This window comes from Rhopalosiphum padi, chromosome 2 (genome assembly GCF_020882245.1).
Source record: "Rhopalosiphum padi isolate XX-2018 chromosome 2, ASM2088224v1, whole genome shotgun sequence".
Lineage (NCBI taxonomy): Eukaryota > Metazoa > Arthropoda > Insecta > Hemiptera > Aphididae > Rhopalosiphum > Rhopalosiphum padi.
Window position 1 is genome coordinate 73,833,873 of NC_083598.1, and position 18,563 is coordinate 73,852,435.

An 18,563-nucleotide genomic window follows, 5' to 3' on the forward strand; every position below is an offset into this window, starting at 1 on the left:
ATAAGATATAATTTTTTTTTTTTTATCGAAAAAAGGTGTAGTGTATACTCTTGGTGACGTTTTGAGCTTTATGGTGGTGGGTGTGGGACGATAATTCACTTAAACGATATACATAATGCATGCCATCACTATATAGTATATATAACTACATTTGGCAATTTCTTAGTAATAAATTCGTGGGTAGACTTGCAAACGGCCTTTGTTCGTTCTTCACGTTTTTATGGCTAATGTAAATTTAAAAACTATAAATACGTAGTGTAATGAATTGTGCCATTTTGCGCATAATAAACAATGATGTAGCAATGTAGCATAATGCATAAGCCCGAAAAGGATGCAAGATGTAAAGATGAAATCTATTCGTTTTATAGATTTGTATTTATAGACTTCACAATCAACAATAATATTGAAATATATTATATAATATATTTTATGCTAGACACGTATTTTCGGAAAACGTCGATTGAAATACCAACGTTGGATATTATGTTTTCTGGCAAAATCCAAAGCCAAACAAAACGTTTCTGACTAAATGTCTCAGATACCTGACAAAGCGAGAAACACATTATTTTATTAATTAGACATTTAGAAAATCCGAGTAGATACTGCAAAATGTATTAATATTAAATTGTCAAAGGATATGGTAAACGTTAAAAAAAAGGTCAAATAGGTGTACCTACATTAAAACAAAAAAAATTGAAAATCTCTAAGACATTTTGTGTAATATGGGTACCTAATTCGATAAAAAATATTATCCAAGAGATTTTTAATGGCATTTAATAGTTTTCAATCAAATAAAGAATTTTTAAAATAATTCAATTATTTTAATCCTTACATTGTTATTTTGTTATTACACAATATAGCTTGAAACTTTTACTTTCAGTAGGTCCGAAAATACATTTCGAGATTTAACAATAATTATAATACCTATTAGGTAATTTTGTGGGCGACTGTATATTATGTTCGAGAACGTTTTTAATCCGATTTGTGGCTTCTGCTGCGGTATTAATGTTTTATATAATTTTTAATTTTAACAGCATAGAAGGAAAGTCAGTATATTTTTTATGTTAAACTAATATTTAACAAAATCTTTGATGCACCAATTATTCTGTATAGCGTTCGATTACAATAATATAATGAAAATGACTTCTTAATTTTTTTAATATTTTTTACTGTTATATACATTTTAAGTTATTACTTTTTTTAAATAATGACATGCATTTTTAAATTCATATTCTGAAGACGAATATTTTTCAGAGTACTTCGATACATACAAATCTAAATTTAGATAAGTAGTCTATAGACTACAAGTATTTAAAGTTTAGATGAGCAGAGTAGTAAACCATTATTTTTCTAAGGTACCCCATACCTCGCCACTCTACTAAATTTATTTCGACTAAAAATTATATATAAAAATATTTTCAAAAACATTAATATAGATTTTTAAATAATAGGTATATATTTGTTAAAAGAATCACGCTGTAACTTTAAAGTAGTATATTTTTTTCTCACGTTTTTATAATATTGTGGCTCAAAAAAATCACAAATTGCTTCAATGCACTCCTCTTTTACATAAAAATCGACTTTAATTTTTTTTTTTGTGTTACATAATATTTAAAAAACTCCAATAATAAGACTAATTTATATCTCGCCGATTATTCACAATATTTTAGTGATACTTACAAGAGAATTAATATAGAAAACAATTTGGCAATTTTCTGGGGTACTTTTGTATCATTTGTATTGATTATGTATTTCAAAAAAAAATGACCATATTTTTTTCTCGTCCAGTAAAACAATAGTTTTAACTGTGCCAAATATGTATCTACCACCAAGAACATTTCTAACTAAGTCGTACATTCGTAACCACATTTGTGTCAGGTTTAATAATTTTTTTGAATTATATCCGTCTACAAGCTATAATACATATAAATATATAATAACAATTGTCTTTGATGACCTGTTGCAGGGGATAAAGTAGTCAGTATTTAGAATACGTTGCTGTAGAGTTAAACATTATTATAAATGTAAAACACATTAAACTTCACAATGTAGAATATTCGTACTTAAGTAATAATACCATCACAATATATTATTATGTTACTGGAAATATTAATATCTAAATATGAAGAGGTTATTATATTATAGTGTATAATGTATTATATTTTTATATCTACATATTATTCTAAAAAAAAAAAATCAAAATCAGTATATCAGGACACGATATCACTAAAATAGTACAAAAAGTTATATTAAATATTTTCATGTATAAAATATCCATATTATAATATAATTTATTATATTATTTTTCTCGTACATCGCTATACCAAGCGCATGTTGAAAGTGTTGCGGAAAATATAAGGATATTTTTAAACTATAATTACTAAATGTAAATTGTGTGGCATATATTGATAATTTCTAAAATATGTATCGTAAAAACAGTTCACTAACAGTAATTAAAGTGTATATATATATTGTATATGCAAAAGGTTGACAACCTTTTAAAGCAGCAGAGCCAAAAGTTACAATTTACATAATTTCCCAGTATTTAAAAAGCCACAAAAAATTGTTGTTTCTATATGTTAGCATTTGCTTGTATTATATAATTGATTTTTGATTCAAAATAAACAAATTTATACATGAAATAATATTTATTCATGTAAAAACATACAAATATCTTTAGCAAAAAACATGTTCACATATTCAAGTATCTTAGCTATTTTATTTATTTTATTTTTATTATTTTACATAATATATTATTAATGCCAATCGACTTTTATAAGATAGAACATAATAAAGATACATAACATTACATAACATAACATAACATAATATATGTATACTATATAAGTATTAAAGTAATATATAAGAGTGATATAACAAAAGATAAATAGCCCAAGAACGAATTTGTCATAGACCATTTGAACTGTATATATGCGCATCACTCTAAGAAGAAACGGTAAATTTAGACTTACTTGTTGGTATGTGAAAAGTCCTCTGGGATCGAGTGTTGCTGGAAACCTGGACGCTTAGTGTCTCTAACAAACGAGGCGCGTCTATTTGTCCGTTTATATAAAAAATCAAATTTATATCAATAATTCGTTATGTATTAAAAAATATAATCGTGCAAGATGTTTAGGATTATGATAATTAATGATTAAAAAAATAACTGATACACTGTATAGTAACTGCCTATAGCTAATAAAGTCTGTGTTTAAAACTAAAAAGATAAAATGAATGTAAATATATATAGTTATAATACATAATGTGTATAACTACATTACTCGGCTTATCCGGCGTATTGTACAGACGATATGAATACATTTATGCGTAATACGGCACGATAATGATGATATTAAAATATAATTTCGACGTATTATATGTAGCTAATTTAATTCGACACTCGGTGTAAGTATATGTATATACCATTAGCCGCGAGGACATGATAATAATATAATACATAGCTAGGTGAATGGATATTTATAGATGAAAGTCTTTTGAAGCAGAATTTTATATAATAATATTTTGTTTGAAGATTTAAATCGTTTAAAAGTTTTTTACGAGTATTGAAAAAATAACTATTGTGTATAACGTGTAGTGTGTACCTATACCATATTTTAGGAAACTACAACTTATTGAAAATTGCATTATTGCAGACAGCAGCCAGGTAAGTAATGCAACACGATAATGATGATATTAAATATGATTTTCAACCGAAGTGTTTCGACGTACTATGTGTAGCTGATTTAATTTGACACTCTGTGTAAGTATATATACCGTTAGCCGCAAGAACATGGTAATAATATAATTACATTAGGTACTCGTATAATATGCTACCTACCACTACTTTGTTGGTATAGTATGCTACCATAAAATGATACCTACCAAAAAAAAAAAAAATAATAATAATAATTTATTAATTTATTGTTGTAAAGTACTTTATAATATTTCTATACGCCATTATATATTATTACAATATATTTTATATTATTTTTACATCATCCCAGAAAACTTCTAACAAGTTGTGTTGCGTATGAATGGACCGCCCCACCATTCTTCTTTAAATTGTAGGTCTACAAATATGTTGCTCCTCGGGGTTTAATTCCGTATTTAGTTTTGACATGTCTCCATATTAATATACACTCGGTCGTTTGTGATTGTGCGCCCGTTGTAGGATCAACAAAAAACTAGGAAATCATTCATGATGATAACCTATATCTTTTAAGAATTAAGGTACTATATGCTCGCCATTGATCTGAATAAATAATTGATCTTAGTTCTATTTAATTTTGTATTATTGGTAATAAAGTTGCCTTATCTATTTTTTCCACTTCAATAGATCTTCGTTCTACAACCACATTAACATTTTTACAACACATACCAAAAATACACGGACTTCGAATGCGAGTACCCTAATTTTTTGAGTTGAATGATCATCATCAATAACGTCAGCAAAACCTTACACCTGATACATTTTCATCTAAATTTGTCATAATGAATCAAATGTACTTCCACAATAAAATTAAAATAATGAAAATAAATAAAAATAACTACCGTCGATAGGTAGCATACTACACGTATACAGTTTTTTGGTAGATACCATTTTACGGTAGGTTATAGTATATATAATATATATATATATATATATATAGGTAATTGTGTAATATATAACAGGTATAGGTACATATTGTAATTATTATTGTATATATATAATATATAATGCATATTGTATAGATTATTATAAATCACTAATCAGTTGGTATTAATTGAATCAGTGGCTATTTTTTCCGATTTTCCGTACTTAGTGCACATTTTACAAAAAAAAATTTATTGCTTACGTTCAAGGTATGGTTGCAGATAGTCATGGTAGTATAGTACTATAAAGGTGATGTACGTTTTTAAGTTTTGTGGTACACATTCGCAATTTCATAGTGCACAAAGTGTGTCGTAGTACACACACAAATAGACACTGAGTTGAATGACGAGTGCATTGGTACACTCAAAACAGTCAAAACCATTTATCGTTTTGATGTGTAAAATTTATAGTCGCACGACCATTCGTCAAATTCACCATTCATCTTATTGGTGTGTAATTCGCATTGGCATTGTCTGTATACCGGTTGTTCGTGCGTCGGCATCGTGTTTTATTGGTGAGTGGTGACGCATCAGTTTCGTTGTCAATACGGCCCGTTTGCCGGACGACACTTCACGATGAACTCACGCGTCCTCATCACTCACCAGTGCAAACACCGGCCGGTCACCTTGTAATAATAATGTGTTGTAACAGATACGCCCGTCGTGCATACACGACGCTGGTCCGCCAACTCTGTTGAGTTCGTAAATTTGGCCTGAGAGTCTAAAAGGTCGCCGACCACCGGTGTATACGGTAGTAATATTATTTGCACGCTGTACGTAAATACGCAATGATACTGCTCACAAAACATTATATAACTTACATTTATACCTACGTAAACGCGCTATCGTCCAGAACAGAGTCCAGTGAACAAAACGTATAAACAAAATTGTTCAACCGGAAATTTGTTGATTGATACAATGTAAATAAATATAAATCAAACACTTGCGGTACCGCGTAGTCTAGTACTGTAGAGTTTCAGAGTCGAAAATAAATCCTTCACCGTGAAAACTTGCAAACGAATTTTTTTCAAAAAAGTGGTTTTAGCGTACTTAGGTGTTTAATATTTGGATTTTCAAAATTTTTTGGTTACAGAAAGAATGTCCGACGGTCCCTTATGCACAATACAACGGTTTTAGAACCATCGCGAGTACGCTTCCTTCTTAAAAATGCGGATATTTGGTTTTTTTGGTGAAAAACGGCAAAAAATGAACAGGGGCCGCGGCCGGTTGTAGGATAAAATAAAAATCTCGATTCTTTCGTGTTTTTTTGCGCGCAAACTGTTTCTTGTTTCTGTCTCACGGTGCGTGTAAAGTTTCAGAGTCGAAAATAAATTCTTCACCGCGAAAATGATGCATCACGTTGTCTGCCCATGCATTGCACAGTCAGCACGAATTTCTACATTTGGTATATCCCATCGTCATAGTTTTTGCGTAGAATATAAATAAACGATGCCAGATATACCTGTACAATCATAGACTATAGACATACACATGGCGAGGCGAGGCCGGTCATATTTTTAGGGACACAATACAATCGGATTATATTGTCATACATTTGATATAATAAAAAAATTATATTTTACGTGGTTTATTTTGTAAACTTATAAATGTATAATCCTATTAGTTTTTGTTTGTTTAGTACTCATAATTTTTTCATTTATAAAATTTTCTTTTTCGGCATATTTTTGACTGATTTTGTTTAAAATAATTTTAGAATTTCAATAACTACTATTGAAATATTACACTAAAAAAGTAAAAAACGTATGAAAATGAAATGTATTATGATACTTTAATTTTTTAATATATATAGTATCATCAGTTTGATAAATTATAACGTTATATAAAATATAGTATATTTTTTTACATCGTACCTGTCTTTCACCGTGTATGAACTTACATATGTACCTTTTTTTACCACGTAGAAACTAACATACGTATACGTACCTTTTTTTTACCGTGTAGAAACTTACACATCACTTATGTTTGTACGTATGTAATTTTTTACCTGCTACTCACATGTAAGAACTTACGATTCCCCACTTATGTAAAAAAATGTTAAAATATCAACAACAAAAAATGCATCGTATACACCAATATATAATAAGTAATACCTAATATAAAGGTAATATAAGCAAATAAATATCGAATGATACATTTAATAAGAAGGTATTAATTTATTATTTAAATCTATAATATAAATTTTGTCTTAGCACGGCGTTCGCCCATTTCCAGCTTACTAGTGTTGAATTTAAATGCGTTTGGATAATGTCTTAGCGTTTAAAGAAATAAGTGAAACTGCTGCAGGTGCTAGATAATTATTTATCACATTTTATTATAAGTTCAGGGTGTTAAAATGAGATAAAACTTGTTGGAACTTATCGATTTTTGTAAAACTCCGGATAAACATTTTATGGGTAACGGGTTTTGCGTTTAAAATCGAGTGCAATTGTTTATGAGTCTTGAGTCTGTAATCGTTGTATTTTCATATCAATAGTAACAACTGTACAAATACAGATAATTTTTTTGGTATATTAAAAAAACAAAAAAAGTTTTTTTTGTCCATTTTTAATCATCAAAACAAAAATTAAAATATTGGACGGTAATCGCCACAATGCCGCTGGTCGATGCCACATGCCCGCATAATATTTATTCGATAAAAATATTTGTAATAAATTATACGTATATTGCAAAATAAATTTTAATATTTATACAATTTACTTTTGAATAATTCTGTTATAATAATTCTCTACGTCACATTGCATAGGATGTATCTCACATTCTCAATATTTTATGCTTAAATTATTATTTAATATTAAATAATCAAAAAAATAGGGAGGGGGCTAAAATATATTTCGAGGGGGCTAGGCCCCCCTAGTTGTGCCAATGAAGCTAACAAGTGATATCAGATATTCTACGCCGGTTCGTGCGTAATAAAAAAAACTTACGACGATGAATGCTTTGGGTGGTTTCTATACATATTATTCCACGCCTTTGAACTGGTAGGTAACGCAAAATATCGAGTCGTACCGTTCGTATAGACATAATAATATATAATAGGTACAAGGTACACACAGTGCGAATAGTGCAATACATGTTTTATAATATTTTATGTTGTTAATATTATCTTATGCAATATGTGTATGGTGTATATGTATATGATGTATGGTGTAAATGTTCTGTTTGAAATGATCTGCATCAATTGATCGTTTATTTTTCTTCTAATATACTTCTGAAAGTTTTCTGCTCGCTCATGTTTGTGATAGCGAGATACTGCGATGGATTTTTACGTATCAACGTATTCCACCATTATCTAAGCCATCTAAGGCCTAAGGATGCCCGTGCACAAATTATTTCATCAAACATTTTAGAACTAAATAATTTCTATATTTATAATTTAAAAAGAAAACTTATACAATACAATATTAATAGTTATAATATTAGAAAAAATAGTCTGACAATATTAATGTTCTACCTACAGTAATTTCCTGTGTTTTACTTAAGACTGGCGCACTCCTTTCGGCTTTCGTATGCGTGGGGTGTCCGGCCTTAAAGGCTTATTCAGAAAATTTTTTAAGACCGACGCTAGTTTACATAAAATTGTAGAGAAATATTCTTAACACTTTACTATATAAAATAAAAAGTAATTCTTAACACCATTAGAAATAAATAATAATCAACTTTATGAAACTCGATATAAGAATATTACCTAATTGTTGGTAGGTATAATTAATACTACCACATACATATAATATTATGAATTAAATAAATTGTATCGAGTTTATTTTACATAATTTTTCGTGCATATTAAATGCATTCGTGCTTTATCCACGCGTTTTCGGTGCATTTAAGTCTACACGTTCTACTTATTATAATACAATATTATGCATTTTAGCATAATTTACTACAGTCTACTGCCCATCGACGGGAATTTTTTTCGAACAGCACTGAAACAGATCGCCACGGGGACAGGCGTGCAAACCGATTTGAACAGTGTCCGGCGGACACCCGCGATCGCTCTTTTCTTTCGGTTGACACTTCGACCACTTACAGTTTTCGTCCGGATAGTCGCGGGAGTCCGGATTGGAGGCCGTGGCTGTGTCAGTGCCCGGATTGGAAGCCGTGGCGGTGTCACTGCGAGCACAACACTCGTATCTAAACCCATTCACCCCGCACACCGTCTTGTCCCTTTCCGTTCTGTTGTAGCTGTCGCAGCCCTTGACAGCCCAGTCGTTCGGCTGACACCCTGTCCACCAACAGTCGTCGACTGCAAGCTGCACCTCCGCCTCGTTGTCCGGCGTACAACAGTAATACTCCGAACCGCCGTCGCATTCCTTCACATTTTTCTGTGTTCGATTGTACTGATCGCATCCGATCACGGCCCACGTGCTCGACTGGCACCCAGTCCACCAACATTCGTTATCTGCAACACGTTAAAAACGAAAACGTCATTTTATCCGAAACATTTACAACAACACATAAACTATCTCGCAAACATTTAGGAAGCATTGTAATGCTTATATTATTGGGTAGGTATTACTTGTATCCTCAAAAATGTTAACGTCTGTTGGTGATTTTGTTTATTTAGGTTATTTTACTGTAATCTTAATGATTTGAAAACTATCTGTAAATCTATCACAGAGTATTGTTAAACTTTGATTTATTTGTTGTGGCCATATTGCCCATATTGTATTCTATCGTAAAAACCTATCTTTAGCTATTAATTCATATGAATTAATATGATAGGTAATAAATTGTCTTACATTTTCAACTGCTAACTGCAAAAAAATGGATATTGTAAAATATAGAGTTTACCACGTTTACAATAAATAAATAAATAACAATAGTTATAATAGCCTTAAGCCTATGTCCTAGTGGTTTTAGTAGGTACCTAGTGGTTTACAGAAGTTACTCAAGTGTTAAATTTATAGGTATAAAATTCTATTAATTTGCAGCAACAATACATTATTAAACAATCAATCGATTGTTTCAATATGAGTACACTATATTATATATGTATATAGGTAGTAGGTACATGAAAATAATATAATATTGTGTATTTGTATAATGTATATTAATAATATTTTAATTTTTATCATTTATTTTAATAATAATATTATATTATACATATATTATCATTACTCACCCGGAGTGAAAAATGTGATGGCATATGTTTGTGACGCAATAATGTACAGCAGTAAAACGAAACATTGGCATTGTCCATACGACGCGAAAACCATGATAATTAATAACAATAAGTATTAATTGCGTTATTATTTTATATTTATATCATTACCGTTATTTGAACCTATCTATAGGATATATGGATAAACATCTACAACTAGTGTGCTGGACAATACGAACTGGGGCGCGCTAACGAATCTCCACAGTCCACTAAATACGGTTAGCAACAGTAAATACTATCAGCTGGACATTTTGCAAAATGAAAATCAAGTCTATCGTTAATATTATGATAATATTCTAACCGTGTCGTGTTATAACTTATAGGTATAGGAATCCGGTTATGGAAACCGCTTGCGTTGAGTCGCATTATTAGACGTCATTATACGAATGCGATTTATAATGATGTTATTATAGACGTAGCCAGGTAGGTAAAATAATATTATTGTAATATCAATATCCGCTGTCCTTCGCTCCTTCGTTTAAACATCACCGTTACCACTACACACGAATTAAGATATCTTAAATATCTTAATTCGTGCCACTACCTACATCAAGAGGACGTCACGGTCACACCGAAGTTCAAATCACACGCTTAAAGACCTACGACTTTAATTATAAATCGAGAAAAATGTTATAATCGAAAAACTCAAAGATCATTATATTATTGAATACTGTAGTCATTGTAGATATTAGTATATTACATTGTGTGTACCTAATACGTTGTATTACGTTGTAAGGCATGAACGTTATTGCATTGCAATTCTGAAATAACTACATTAATCCTTTAAGTTAGACTAGTTAGATTAGGATTTAACCAGTTAGTTAATCGTGGTTATTAGTATAACTCTATTAGTTACAGATTTACAGTCACGCCGGTTTGAAGATAATGTTGAAAAAAAATAAATAGGAAAATTATGAATATAATATTTAAAATATAAATAATATATCATATAATAATAACAAATATAATATATAATATATTATATCTTCTTAGTTCACGGTTGAAAGATAATAAAATATATAATCCAAGGTGGATATATCCACCTATTCCACCTTGATATATAATCTAATATCTATAAACTTTGGATTCTACCATGCGGTATATAATATGATAATATATATTCTCCATTGATCACGGACCGCGGAGTGATATATAATCTGTGATAAGAAGAAGCCGAAAAAAGTGATAACAGAACTTTAAAATTTCCCAATATTGCATTAATATTTATTAATTATTAGTTTAATAGTTTATTACTGTTGCAAATCGCAATATTCAAAATCTCTTGGCTCGAGTACGACCAACACAGTTTAGATAAGTAAGTATTATGTTTAATTATTATGTTAACAATATCTGATTGAAGTCTAATATTTGTCAATATTATTAATGTTTACAGGTTATACACTAAAAAAAAAAAATAATGTATTTTGGACTTAATTTTGGTAGACAAGCTATTTTAAAAAAGGCTAATGTATGGATGCGATGCATGTGCAATGTTGCAAAAAATAATGATATCAAGCAATTGGAATACATCCGAAACATAGGCATTTCTGCGCATATAGATTCTGGAAAAACTACCTTGACTGAAAGAATTTTGTATTATACAGGTAAAATAGCTAAAATGCATGAAGTTAAAGGTAAAGATAATGTAGGAGCAACTATGGATTCAATGGAATTAGAAAGGCAGAGAGGCATAACAATACAATCTGCAGCTACGTATACAATTTGGAAAAATTACAATATTAACATTATCGATACACCAGGTCATGTTGATTTTACAGTTGAAGTAGAAAGAGCACTGAGAGTTTTAGATGGTGCAGTGTTAGTGCTATGTGCAGTTGGGGGTGTACAGAGTCAAACGTTAACAGTTAATAGACAAATGAAACGTTATAACGTTCCTTGTATAGCTTTTATTAATAAGTTAGATAGACTTGGTGCTAATCCATACAAAGTTTTGGCTAATTTGAGAAGTAAACTTGGACATAATGCTGCATTCTTACAGCTACCAATTGAACACGAAAGCAACATTAAAGGAATTATCGACTTGATTCATATGAGGTCAATTTATTTTAATGGTGATTTTGGGGATAACATAGAATATGGTGATATTCCAGAAGACATGAAAAATGTAGCCGAAGAAAAACGTCAGGAATTAATTGAGCATGTGTCCAATGTGGATGAAAAATTAGGGGAAATGTTTCTCGAAGAAAAAGTTCCTACTGAACAAGAATTAATTGATGCAATTCGACGGTGCTGTATTAAAAGAACATTTACACCTGTTCTCCTTGGAACAGCGTTGAAAAACAAAGGTGTTCAACCCTTGTTAGATGCAGTTTTATCATATCTACCAAATCCCGGAGAAGTAGAAAATGTGGCATTACGACCGACCGATGATATTAATAACCCTGAAAAAGTATTATTAGATCCTAGGAGAGATGGAACTCATCCATTCATTGCCTTAGCATTTAAATTAGAAGCCGGAAGATTTGGTCAGTTGACGTATATGAGATGTTACCAAGGTAAATTATCCAAAGGCGATACTATATACAATTTTAGAACATCTAAAAAGGTACGGTTATCAAGATTGGTACGTTTGCACGCAGATCAAATGGAAGAAGTCAATGAAGTATATGCTGGTGACATATTCGCTCTATTTGGCGTGGATTGTGCTAGTGGTGATACTTTTATTGTTGATAAAAAACTCAACATGTCATTGGAATCTATTTTTGTACCAGATCCAGTTGTGTCTATGGCTATTACACCAGTTAACACAAAAGATAGAGACAATTTCAGTAAAGCTGTAGCTCGATTTACTAAAGAAGATCCAACTTTTAAGTTTCAGTATGATGCTGACAACAAAGAAACTATAGTTTCTGGTATGGGTGAATTACATTTGGAAATTTATGGTCAAAGAATGCAAAAAGAATATAATTGTCCAGTAACATTAGGTAAACCAAAAGTTGCATTCAGGGAAACTTTGGTGTCTCCTTTTGAATTTGATTATTTCCATAAAAAGCAACATGGTGGTCAAGGGCAATATGCCAGAGTTATAGGTATTTTAGAGCCATTACCACCAAATGAAAACACAAATTTAGATTTTATTGATGAAACATCTGGGCCCAATGTACCTAAGCAGTTCATTCCTGGAATAATTAAAGGTTTTAAAATGATGGCTGAGAAAGGATTGTATTCCGGTCATAGAATATCAGGAGTACGAATGAGGTTATTAGACGGAGCTCATCACATTGTGGATTCCAGTGAGTTGGCATTCATACTAGCTACACAAGGCGCTATTAAACAAGCATACGAGGAAGCAGCTTGGCAAGTGTTGGAACCAATTATGGAAGTTGAAGCAGTTGTACCTATAGAATTTCAAGGATCTGTAATGGGCCAATTTAATAAACGCAATGGTATCATTAGTGGAAGTGAAGGAACTTCTGATTGGATAACAATTTATGCAGAGGTGCCATTGAACTGCATGTTTGGATTTGCAGGAGAGTTAAGATCATTAACTCAAGGTAAAGGAGAATTCAGCATGGAATATGTAAGATACTCACCAACAACACCTGAAACTCAAGAAAAAGTAGTCATGAATTATTTAGAAAGTACAGGCCAATTACAAGCTTTCCTTAATTCAAAAAAGAATACCAAATCATAGAAAAAAAATATATCATTAATTAGCTATATTGACTGAATTGTTTTTTTTTCTAGTACAACATCTTGTAAACATTTGTAATATAACTGTTTCAAAATAATAATTGTATTTATGTGGATTATAAACCAAAATATATGTATTATTATGTAAAATAAAATTATATAACAATACAAAAATATATAACTTATATACCTTCTAATTTTAAAATAATAATGTCTTATAATCTAAAGTTATAAACTTTATGAAGTGCATAAGGAACCAAATTGATTATATCAAAATATATACTGATGGTACCAAAAACATAATCTTCATGATGTAATTTCCACATCAATTTCTGTGAACAACAAGCGTTAAATACATTAATTTACCTTAATTATTTTATTATAATAAAAAGGTTTTCATTAAGTATTTTTACCTGAGCATCATGCACAAGGAACATTGAAAATAATAATGAACTGATACTCGACAATACAAGTTCATATGTAGTACTGCCCAGTATTATTTGTACTAAAATACCGGACGAAAATATAGTGATGATCAGCAAAACACTAAAAATATAAAACCAAATTATTAAGTAAATACATACTAAGGGCTTGGATGTAATGTTAAAACACCATTACAATAATATTTGCTATCAAACTTAAAACACTCACCAATATTCAGTCAAAGATAATCCCACTCTCTTTGTCTTACTTAAATATAATGTTGTTGCTATTATTGAAACTAAGGTGAGTAGTAATGTTTGAAGCAGTATAAATAAATCAAATGATGTGACTACAATTCCTACAGTACAAGCTTCTATAACAGTCTACATTTAAGGTTATAAAATTAATGGAATTCTAAAATTACAGTGTATGTCTTACAAAATAACTTTATATGTATCATATTCAATAATAACACTTAAAAGTTAGATCTTGGGAATTTAATTTTTATTATTTGTATACTTACAAAAATTATTAAGATTATAAGATTAGCAGGATAATGCTTGCGTTTCATATGTAAGAAAATAAGTACAGCCACATTAAAAATTAATGTAATTGATAACATGTATTCACTGAAACATACAAATTTTGAATAGATAATTAGGGATTAACAAGCAAACATTAAGGCATTTAATTATATTTGTATGTTTCTTTACTTACAAGTTATAAATAAAAAATCGTATTTTTGGTGTAAATAAACAGAAAAATCCCATGAAGTTGAATGCAAACAATTGAAGTATCAGAAGTGTATACACTTTTCTTAAAAATACTAAAACAAAATTAACAATATAAATATAATTTTATTGAAATACGTTGAAAATGTAGACATTGAATCACCTTGGCATACTTTTACATGTTGCTTCTCTGTATTTTCTAAAAAATGATATGAGGTAGTTACTTTGTCATCATTGTTGTTTGTACCTAGAAAAAATGTTAATCAAATAATAAAAAAAAAAAAGATTTCAATATACTTAAATCTGGTAGTTAATTGTTATAGAATATTTTGACTGTTATTAAGTATTAATTCAATAAATAGGTATTTGCATAAGTGTAACTAGGGGGGCTTCGGTGGGCTTCAGCCCCCCCAGAATTTTTGGGTAAATGTATATGCGTATAAACATTATAAACATATTAGTATTAACTTTATTTTTGCCTATAATATAACAAAATATAATATTTCATATAAACGAATAATCATTCAAATCAGTTGTAAACACCAATAGTAACAATAAATTAATAATAATCAAATTAACAAAAATTTGTTATAAAACATTTTTAGAAATTTAACCCCGCTAACTTAAAGGACTAGTTACACCTATGGGTATTTGGATTACCAAATGAAGATACAATTGACTTTAGTTAAAGATAATAATTATAAATTGAGAAATTAAATTAAATTAGAAAATTACATAGTACCTATGTTAAAGTAAATAAAAAATAAAATGTATACTTTTAAATATCGTATATTTTACTAATGCTCATGTAAATAAAAATACACTGCAGAATTTATGCTCTTGTCTTATTTAATCAAAATGATTTATTTATAATAAATAGAAGACAATATTTTATAGAAAACATTATACTTTATTTTTCAATACTTAAATCTTATGGTTTGTCATAAACTTCAAAACTAGTTTTTTAAGCAAGTTATTGTCGATAAATAATATTAAAAAAAATAAATATATTATACATATTGTTCACCAACTAATAATACTAAAATATGAAAACAGTAGTTATCTTCAAGGAGTATTGCATTTTTATAAATTGATAAATATAGGGATTTAATTACATTAAACTCAACTAAGGAACTACATATTATGTTAACTTAACAAGTATAATGACTACAGCTGGTCATTACCCAGATAAACAATTAATTATATTTGAAATTAAATAAATTGAAGTTATTATTAAATTATAATTTGTTATGAAAGCACCTCACCCATGTATATTGCCTCTGTCTTACAAAAGTATGACATGCTAAATTTTTATTTAATAGATCAAATTTTGTATAATACCTTTCAGTGGCGGTTTAACCCCAAGGCTCGTGATGCTCTGTTATATAAATTGAACCGTTACTATTTTTCATTTCCGAGGCAGCTATATACCCGATTATCCATCACTCTTCAATGTTAGCCCTTTTATACTATGATCCTTAGATAGTATTTAAAAAAGGGGGCTATAAACACTGAACGTGCCTCAGGGTGCCGTGAAGATTAATCCACTGATACCCTTCAATAATAGAGTGAATTAACATATTACCAAACCTAAAGGTAAGAATATTATTGTTGTTTTAACAGGTTTTTTTAAGATATTTTATATTTAAGTAAGTTGAGGGTATGAAGAATATTACAAGTTAAAAATCAAAATATAAAAAAACTATGAGAAAACTGTTTATATCTTACTTAAAATTTGATAATTGGTTAATTCACTCTATTATTAAAGATTAATACATCAAATTAAAACTTTTGTAAACAGATTTACTATGTTATAAGTTTGTAAGACAGTGACAATATATTATGCCAGTGTGGTGTCTTTTTAGTTCTAAGGTGTAACTTAGTTATCAATTATAATTACCCAAATAATTTACATCATCCATAATCACAGTTGATCAATTTATTGAGTATTGACTATACTCACACAAATGTATTGACAAATATTGAATACTGATTAAGAAATTCATTTGTCAAATATTGATCTTGAAAATGAGATAAAATTAAATTAAAATTATACATATTATAATGACTGTCAGTTCAAGTATTTATGATTACTTTACCTTTGGCAGCAATTAATTGTTAAAGTAAACATATTATCAAGGCTACGAGACGTCAAACTTGGATATGTTTGTCTATGAATTATAAAGGCCTACCAGAATGGGTTAATGGCAGAATACTTCTATTAGACATCTAAACAATGTTTATTGTAAATTTATTTTTGTAAATAGCATATTTACGTATAATAGACGTATTATAATATTTATTATTTTAGACGTCGCTCATATAAAAAATAGGAGTGCCGCCGTGCCGGCAACTATAGTCTGTAGACTGTAGTACGTAATTGGTAGTACAGGGGCGCTGTATCTCACTATCAATTTTTTATCAATGTTATTACTGCAGAAGTGCAGATAATAATATTATATGAGTTTTTGTGAGAGAAGTTCTTAATTTATGGAAATCTGGTCCAACTTCATACTTTCACAGCTCATTAGGCCGCCCTAACACACTAGGTAATATTAATGTTCGATTTTCAGGTTTCACGATTTGAAATGTTTTTACCAATTTATGTACAACTGCTAAATTCGTTCTTTGTGAGTTTCCTAGAAAGCCTAGGTCATTGAACGAACTCCCTTATTGGAAAGAAACGCAGATTAGACTTTTCCTTTTATATCTTATACATACCAGTTGTTTTGAAAAACGTAGGAATGTCTTTAATTTAAGACATATTTTTACATTTTATGATGTTACTTGTAGCTATGCGAATCTTAGCTTTTTCTTTATACATGCCATCATTGATTAATTATGCTGAAGATTTATTGAAATTGTGTGTGGAAGGTGGAACAATATTCAGTGATTTATACGGAGAGGAACATGTTTCCTACAATGTCCATAGTCTAATACACTTGGTAGACAATTGTTGTGTTTATGGTGTATTAGATAACTTCAGTGCTTTTACTTTTGAAAACGCTTTCAAGCATTTGAATGTAAATTAAAAAGTTAAATTCTTACTCAACTACATAATCGTGAATTTGAAAACCGTTAAGCAAATGTTGAAGGTATTAATTTAAACAATAAATATATCCTAAGGTTACCAAAATAACTAGTGGAATATTATTGAATAGTATATGTGGACAACAGTTTAAAAAAGTAGAAACTGAAAAATTTGTTTTAAAAACAGATTTAACTAATAATTGCTGCGTAAGCTTTGATGGCTCAATTTTAGTAATCAAATCCATAATACAAAATGACTCAGTAATCAGTTTAATTTGTTATACATTTGAAACAGTATATGATTTGTATACCATCTATAATAGTATTGGAATTTATTTGTGTAGCAATTTATCAGTTAAATTTAATGTTATTTCACTTAAATCAGTTTCTCAAAAGGCAATAAAATTTCCTTTAAATAGTTTAGGCAAATTTGCAGTAATTTCAATTTTATATTGATAAAACTAAATTTTATATTGTGAATTATAAATATTAATTTCAGTAAATGTTAATTCTTGTTTTATGTTTTAGTCATAATGTCCAACGCAAAAGAAAATATTTATTTTTTTGTTAATTACAGTTTAATAAAAAAAATGCACCAATGGTTGCTATTTTGCCTAACATATGGGTACAAAATTACAGCAATATGTCTTTATTTTTCAACCACCACAAAAATTTAAAGCAACAAAGATAAAGTTAGCTGTTTTACCAGATGAAGAAACATGGTTTCAATATCCTTGTGAAATATTTAAACAATTTGGTTTGTTAATATAAATTATATTTTATTTATCAATACCTAATATATTTTAATTATAGAAACATACGAGGACTGAGGAGGCTAGAAGTAAATAGCAAAAATATGACATTAATGATGACGCTAAAAGCTTGAATATTGAAAACCGGGGTTGTGGAAA

General features: G+C 29.4%; 3 protein-coding genes across 3 annotated transcripts; 1 reads left to right on the forward strand and 2 right to left on the reverse strand.

The window, feature by feature from the left end:
- Nucleotides 1–7,994: 7,994 nt before the first annotated feature.
- LOC132922425 (uncharacterized) lies at nucleotides 7,995–10,174 on the reverse strand. Its single transcript, XM_060985938.1, has 2 exons — nucleotides 9,776–10,174; nucleotides 7,995–9,052 (listed from the first exon to the last, which is right to left on the reverse strand). The coding sequence occupies exons 1-2, from the start codon at nucleotides 9,867–9,869 to the stop codon at nucleotides 8,541–8,543; spliced, it is 606 nt and encodes a 201-aa protein (XP_060841921.1). The 5' UTR covers nucleotides 9,870–10,174; the 3' UTR covers nucleotides 7,995–8,540.
- Nucleotides 10,175–10,976: 802 nt separating this feature from the next.
- Nucleotides 10,977–13,569, forward strand: LOC132920628 (elongation factor G, mitochondrial). Its single transcript, XM_060983140.1, has 2 exons — nucleotides 10,977–11,129; nucleotides 11,208–13,569. Exon 2 carries the CDS (start codon nucleotides 11,232–11,234, stop codon nucleotides 13,467–13,469), a length of 2,238 nt encoding a protein of 745 aa, XP_060839123.1. The 5' UTR covers nucleotides 10,977–11,129; nucleotides 11,208–11,231; the 3' UTR covers nucleotides 13,470–13,569.
- LOC132920629 (protein lifeguard 4-like) lies at nucleotides 13,480–16,981 on the reverse strand. Its single transcript, XM_060983141.1, has 8 exons — nucleotides 16,722–16,981; nucleotides 16,523–16,643; nucleotides 14,786–14,869; nucleotides 14,609–14,717; nucleotides 14,415–14,520; nucleotides 14,120–14,274; nucleotides 13,882–14,014; nucleotides 13,480–13,800 (listed from the first exon to the last, which is right to left on the reverse strand). The coding sequence occupies exons 2-8, from the start codon at nucleotides 16,542–16,544 to the stop codon at nucleotides 13,684–13,686; spliced, it is 726 nt and encodes a 241-aa protein (XP_060839124.1). The 5' UTR covers nucleotides 16,545–16,643; nucleotides 16,722–16,981; the 3' UTR covers nucleotides 13,480–13,683.
- Between the last annotated feature and the right edge of the window lie 1,582 nt (nucleotides 16,982–18,563).

Bases quoted from the DNA above. Each gene is read 5' to 3' on its own strand.
- LOC132922425 (XM_060985938.1), bottom strand. From the start codon at position 9,869: ATGGTTTTCGCGTCGTATGGACAATGCCAATGTTTCGTTTTACTGCTG. The intron at 9,053-9,775 runs GTGAGTAATGAT...AACGTGTTGCAG, and splicing joins CATCACATTTTTCACTCCGG to ATAACGAATGTTGGTGGACT.
- LOC132920628 (XM_060983140.1), top strand. From the start codon at position 11,232: ATGTATTTTGGACTTAATTTTGGTAGACAAGCTATTTTAAAAAAGGCT.
- LOC132920629 (XM_060983141.1), bottom strand. From the start codon at position 16,544: ATGGATGATGTAAATTATTTGG. The intron at 14,870-16,522 runs GTAATTATAATT...CATTTTTTCTAG, and splicing joins GGATGATGTAAATTATTTGG to GTACAAACAACAATGATGAC. The intron at 13,801-13,881 runs GTAAAAATACTT...TGTTGTTCACAG, and splicing joins TCCTTGTGCATGATGCTCAG to AAATTGATGTGGAAATTACA.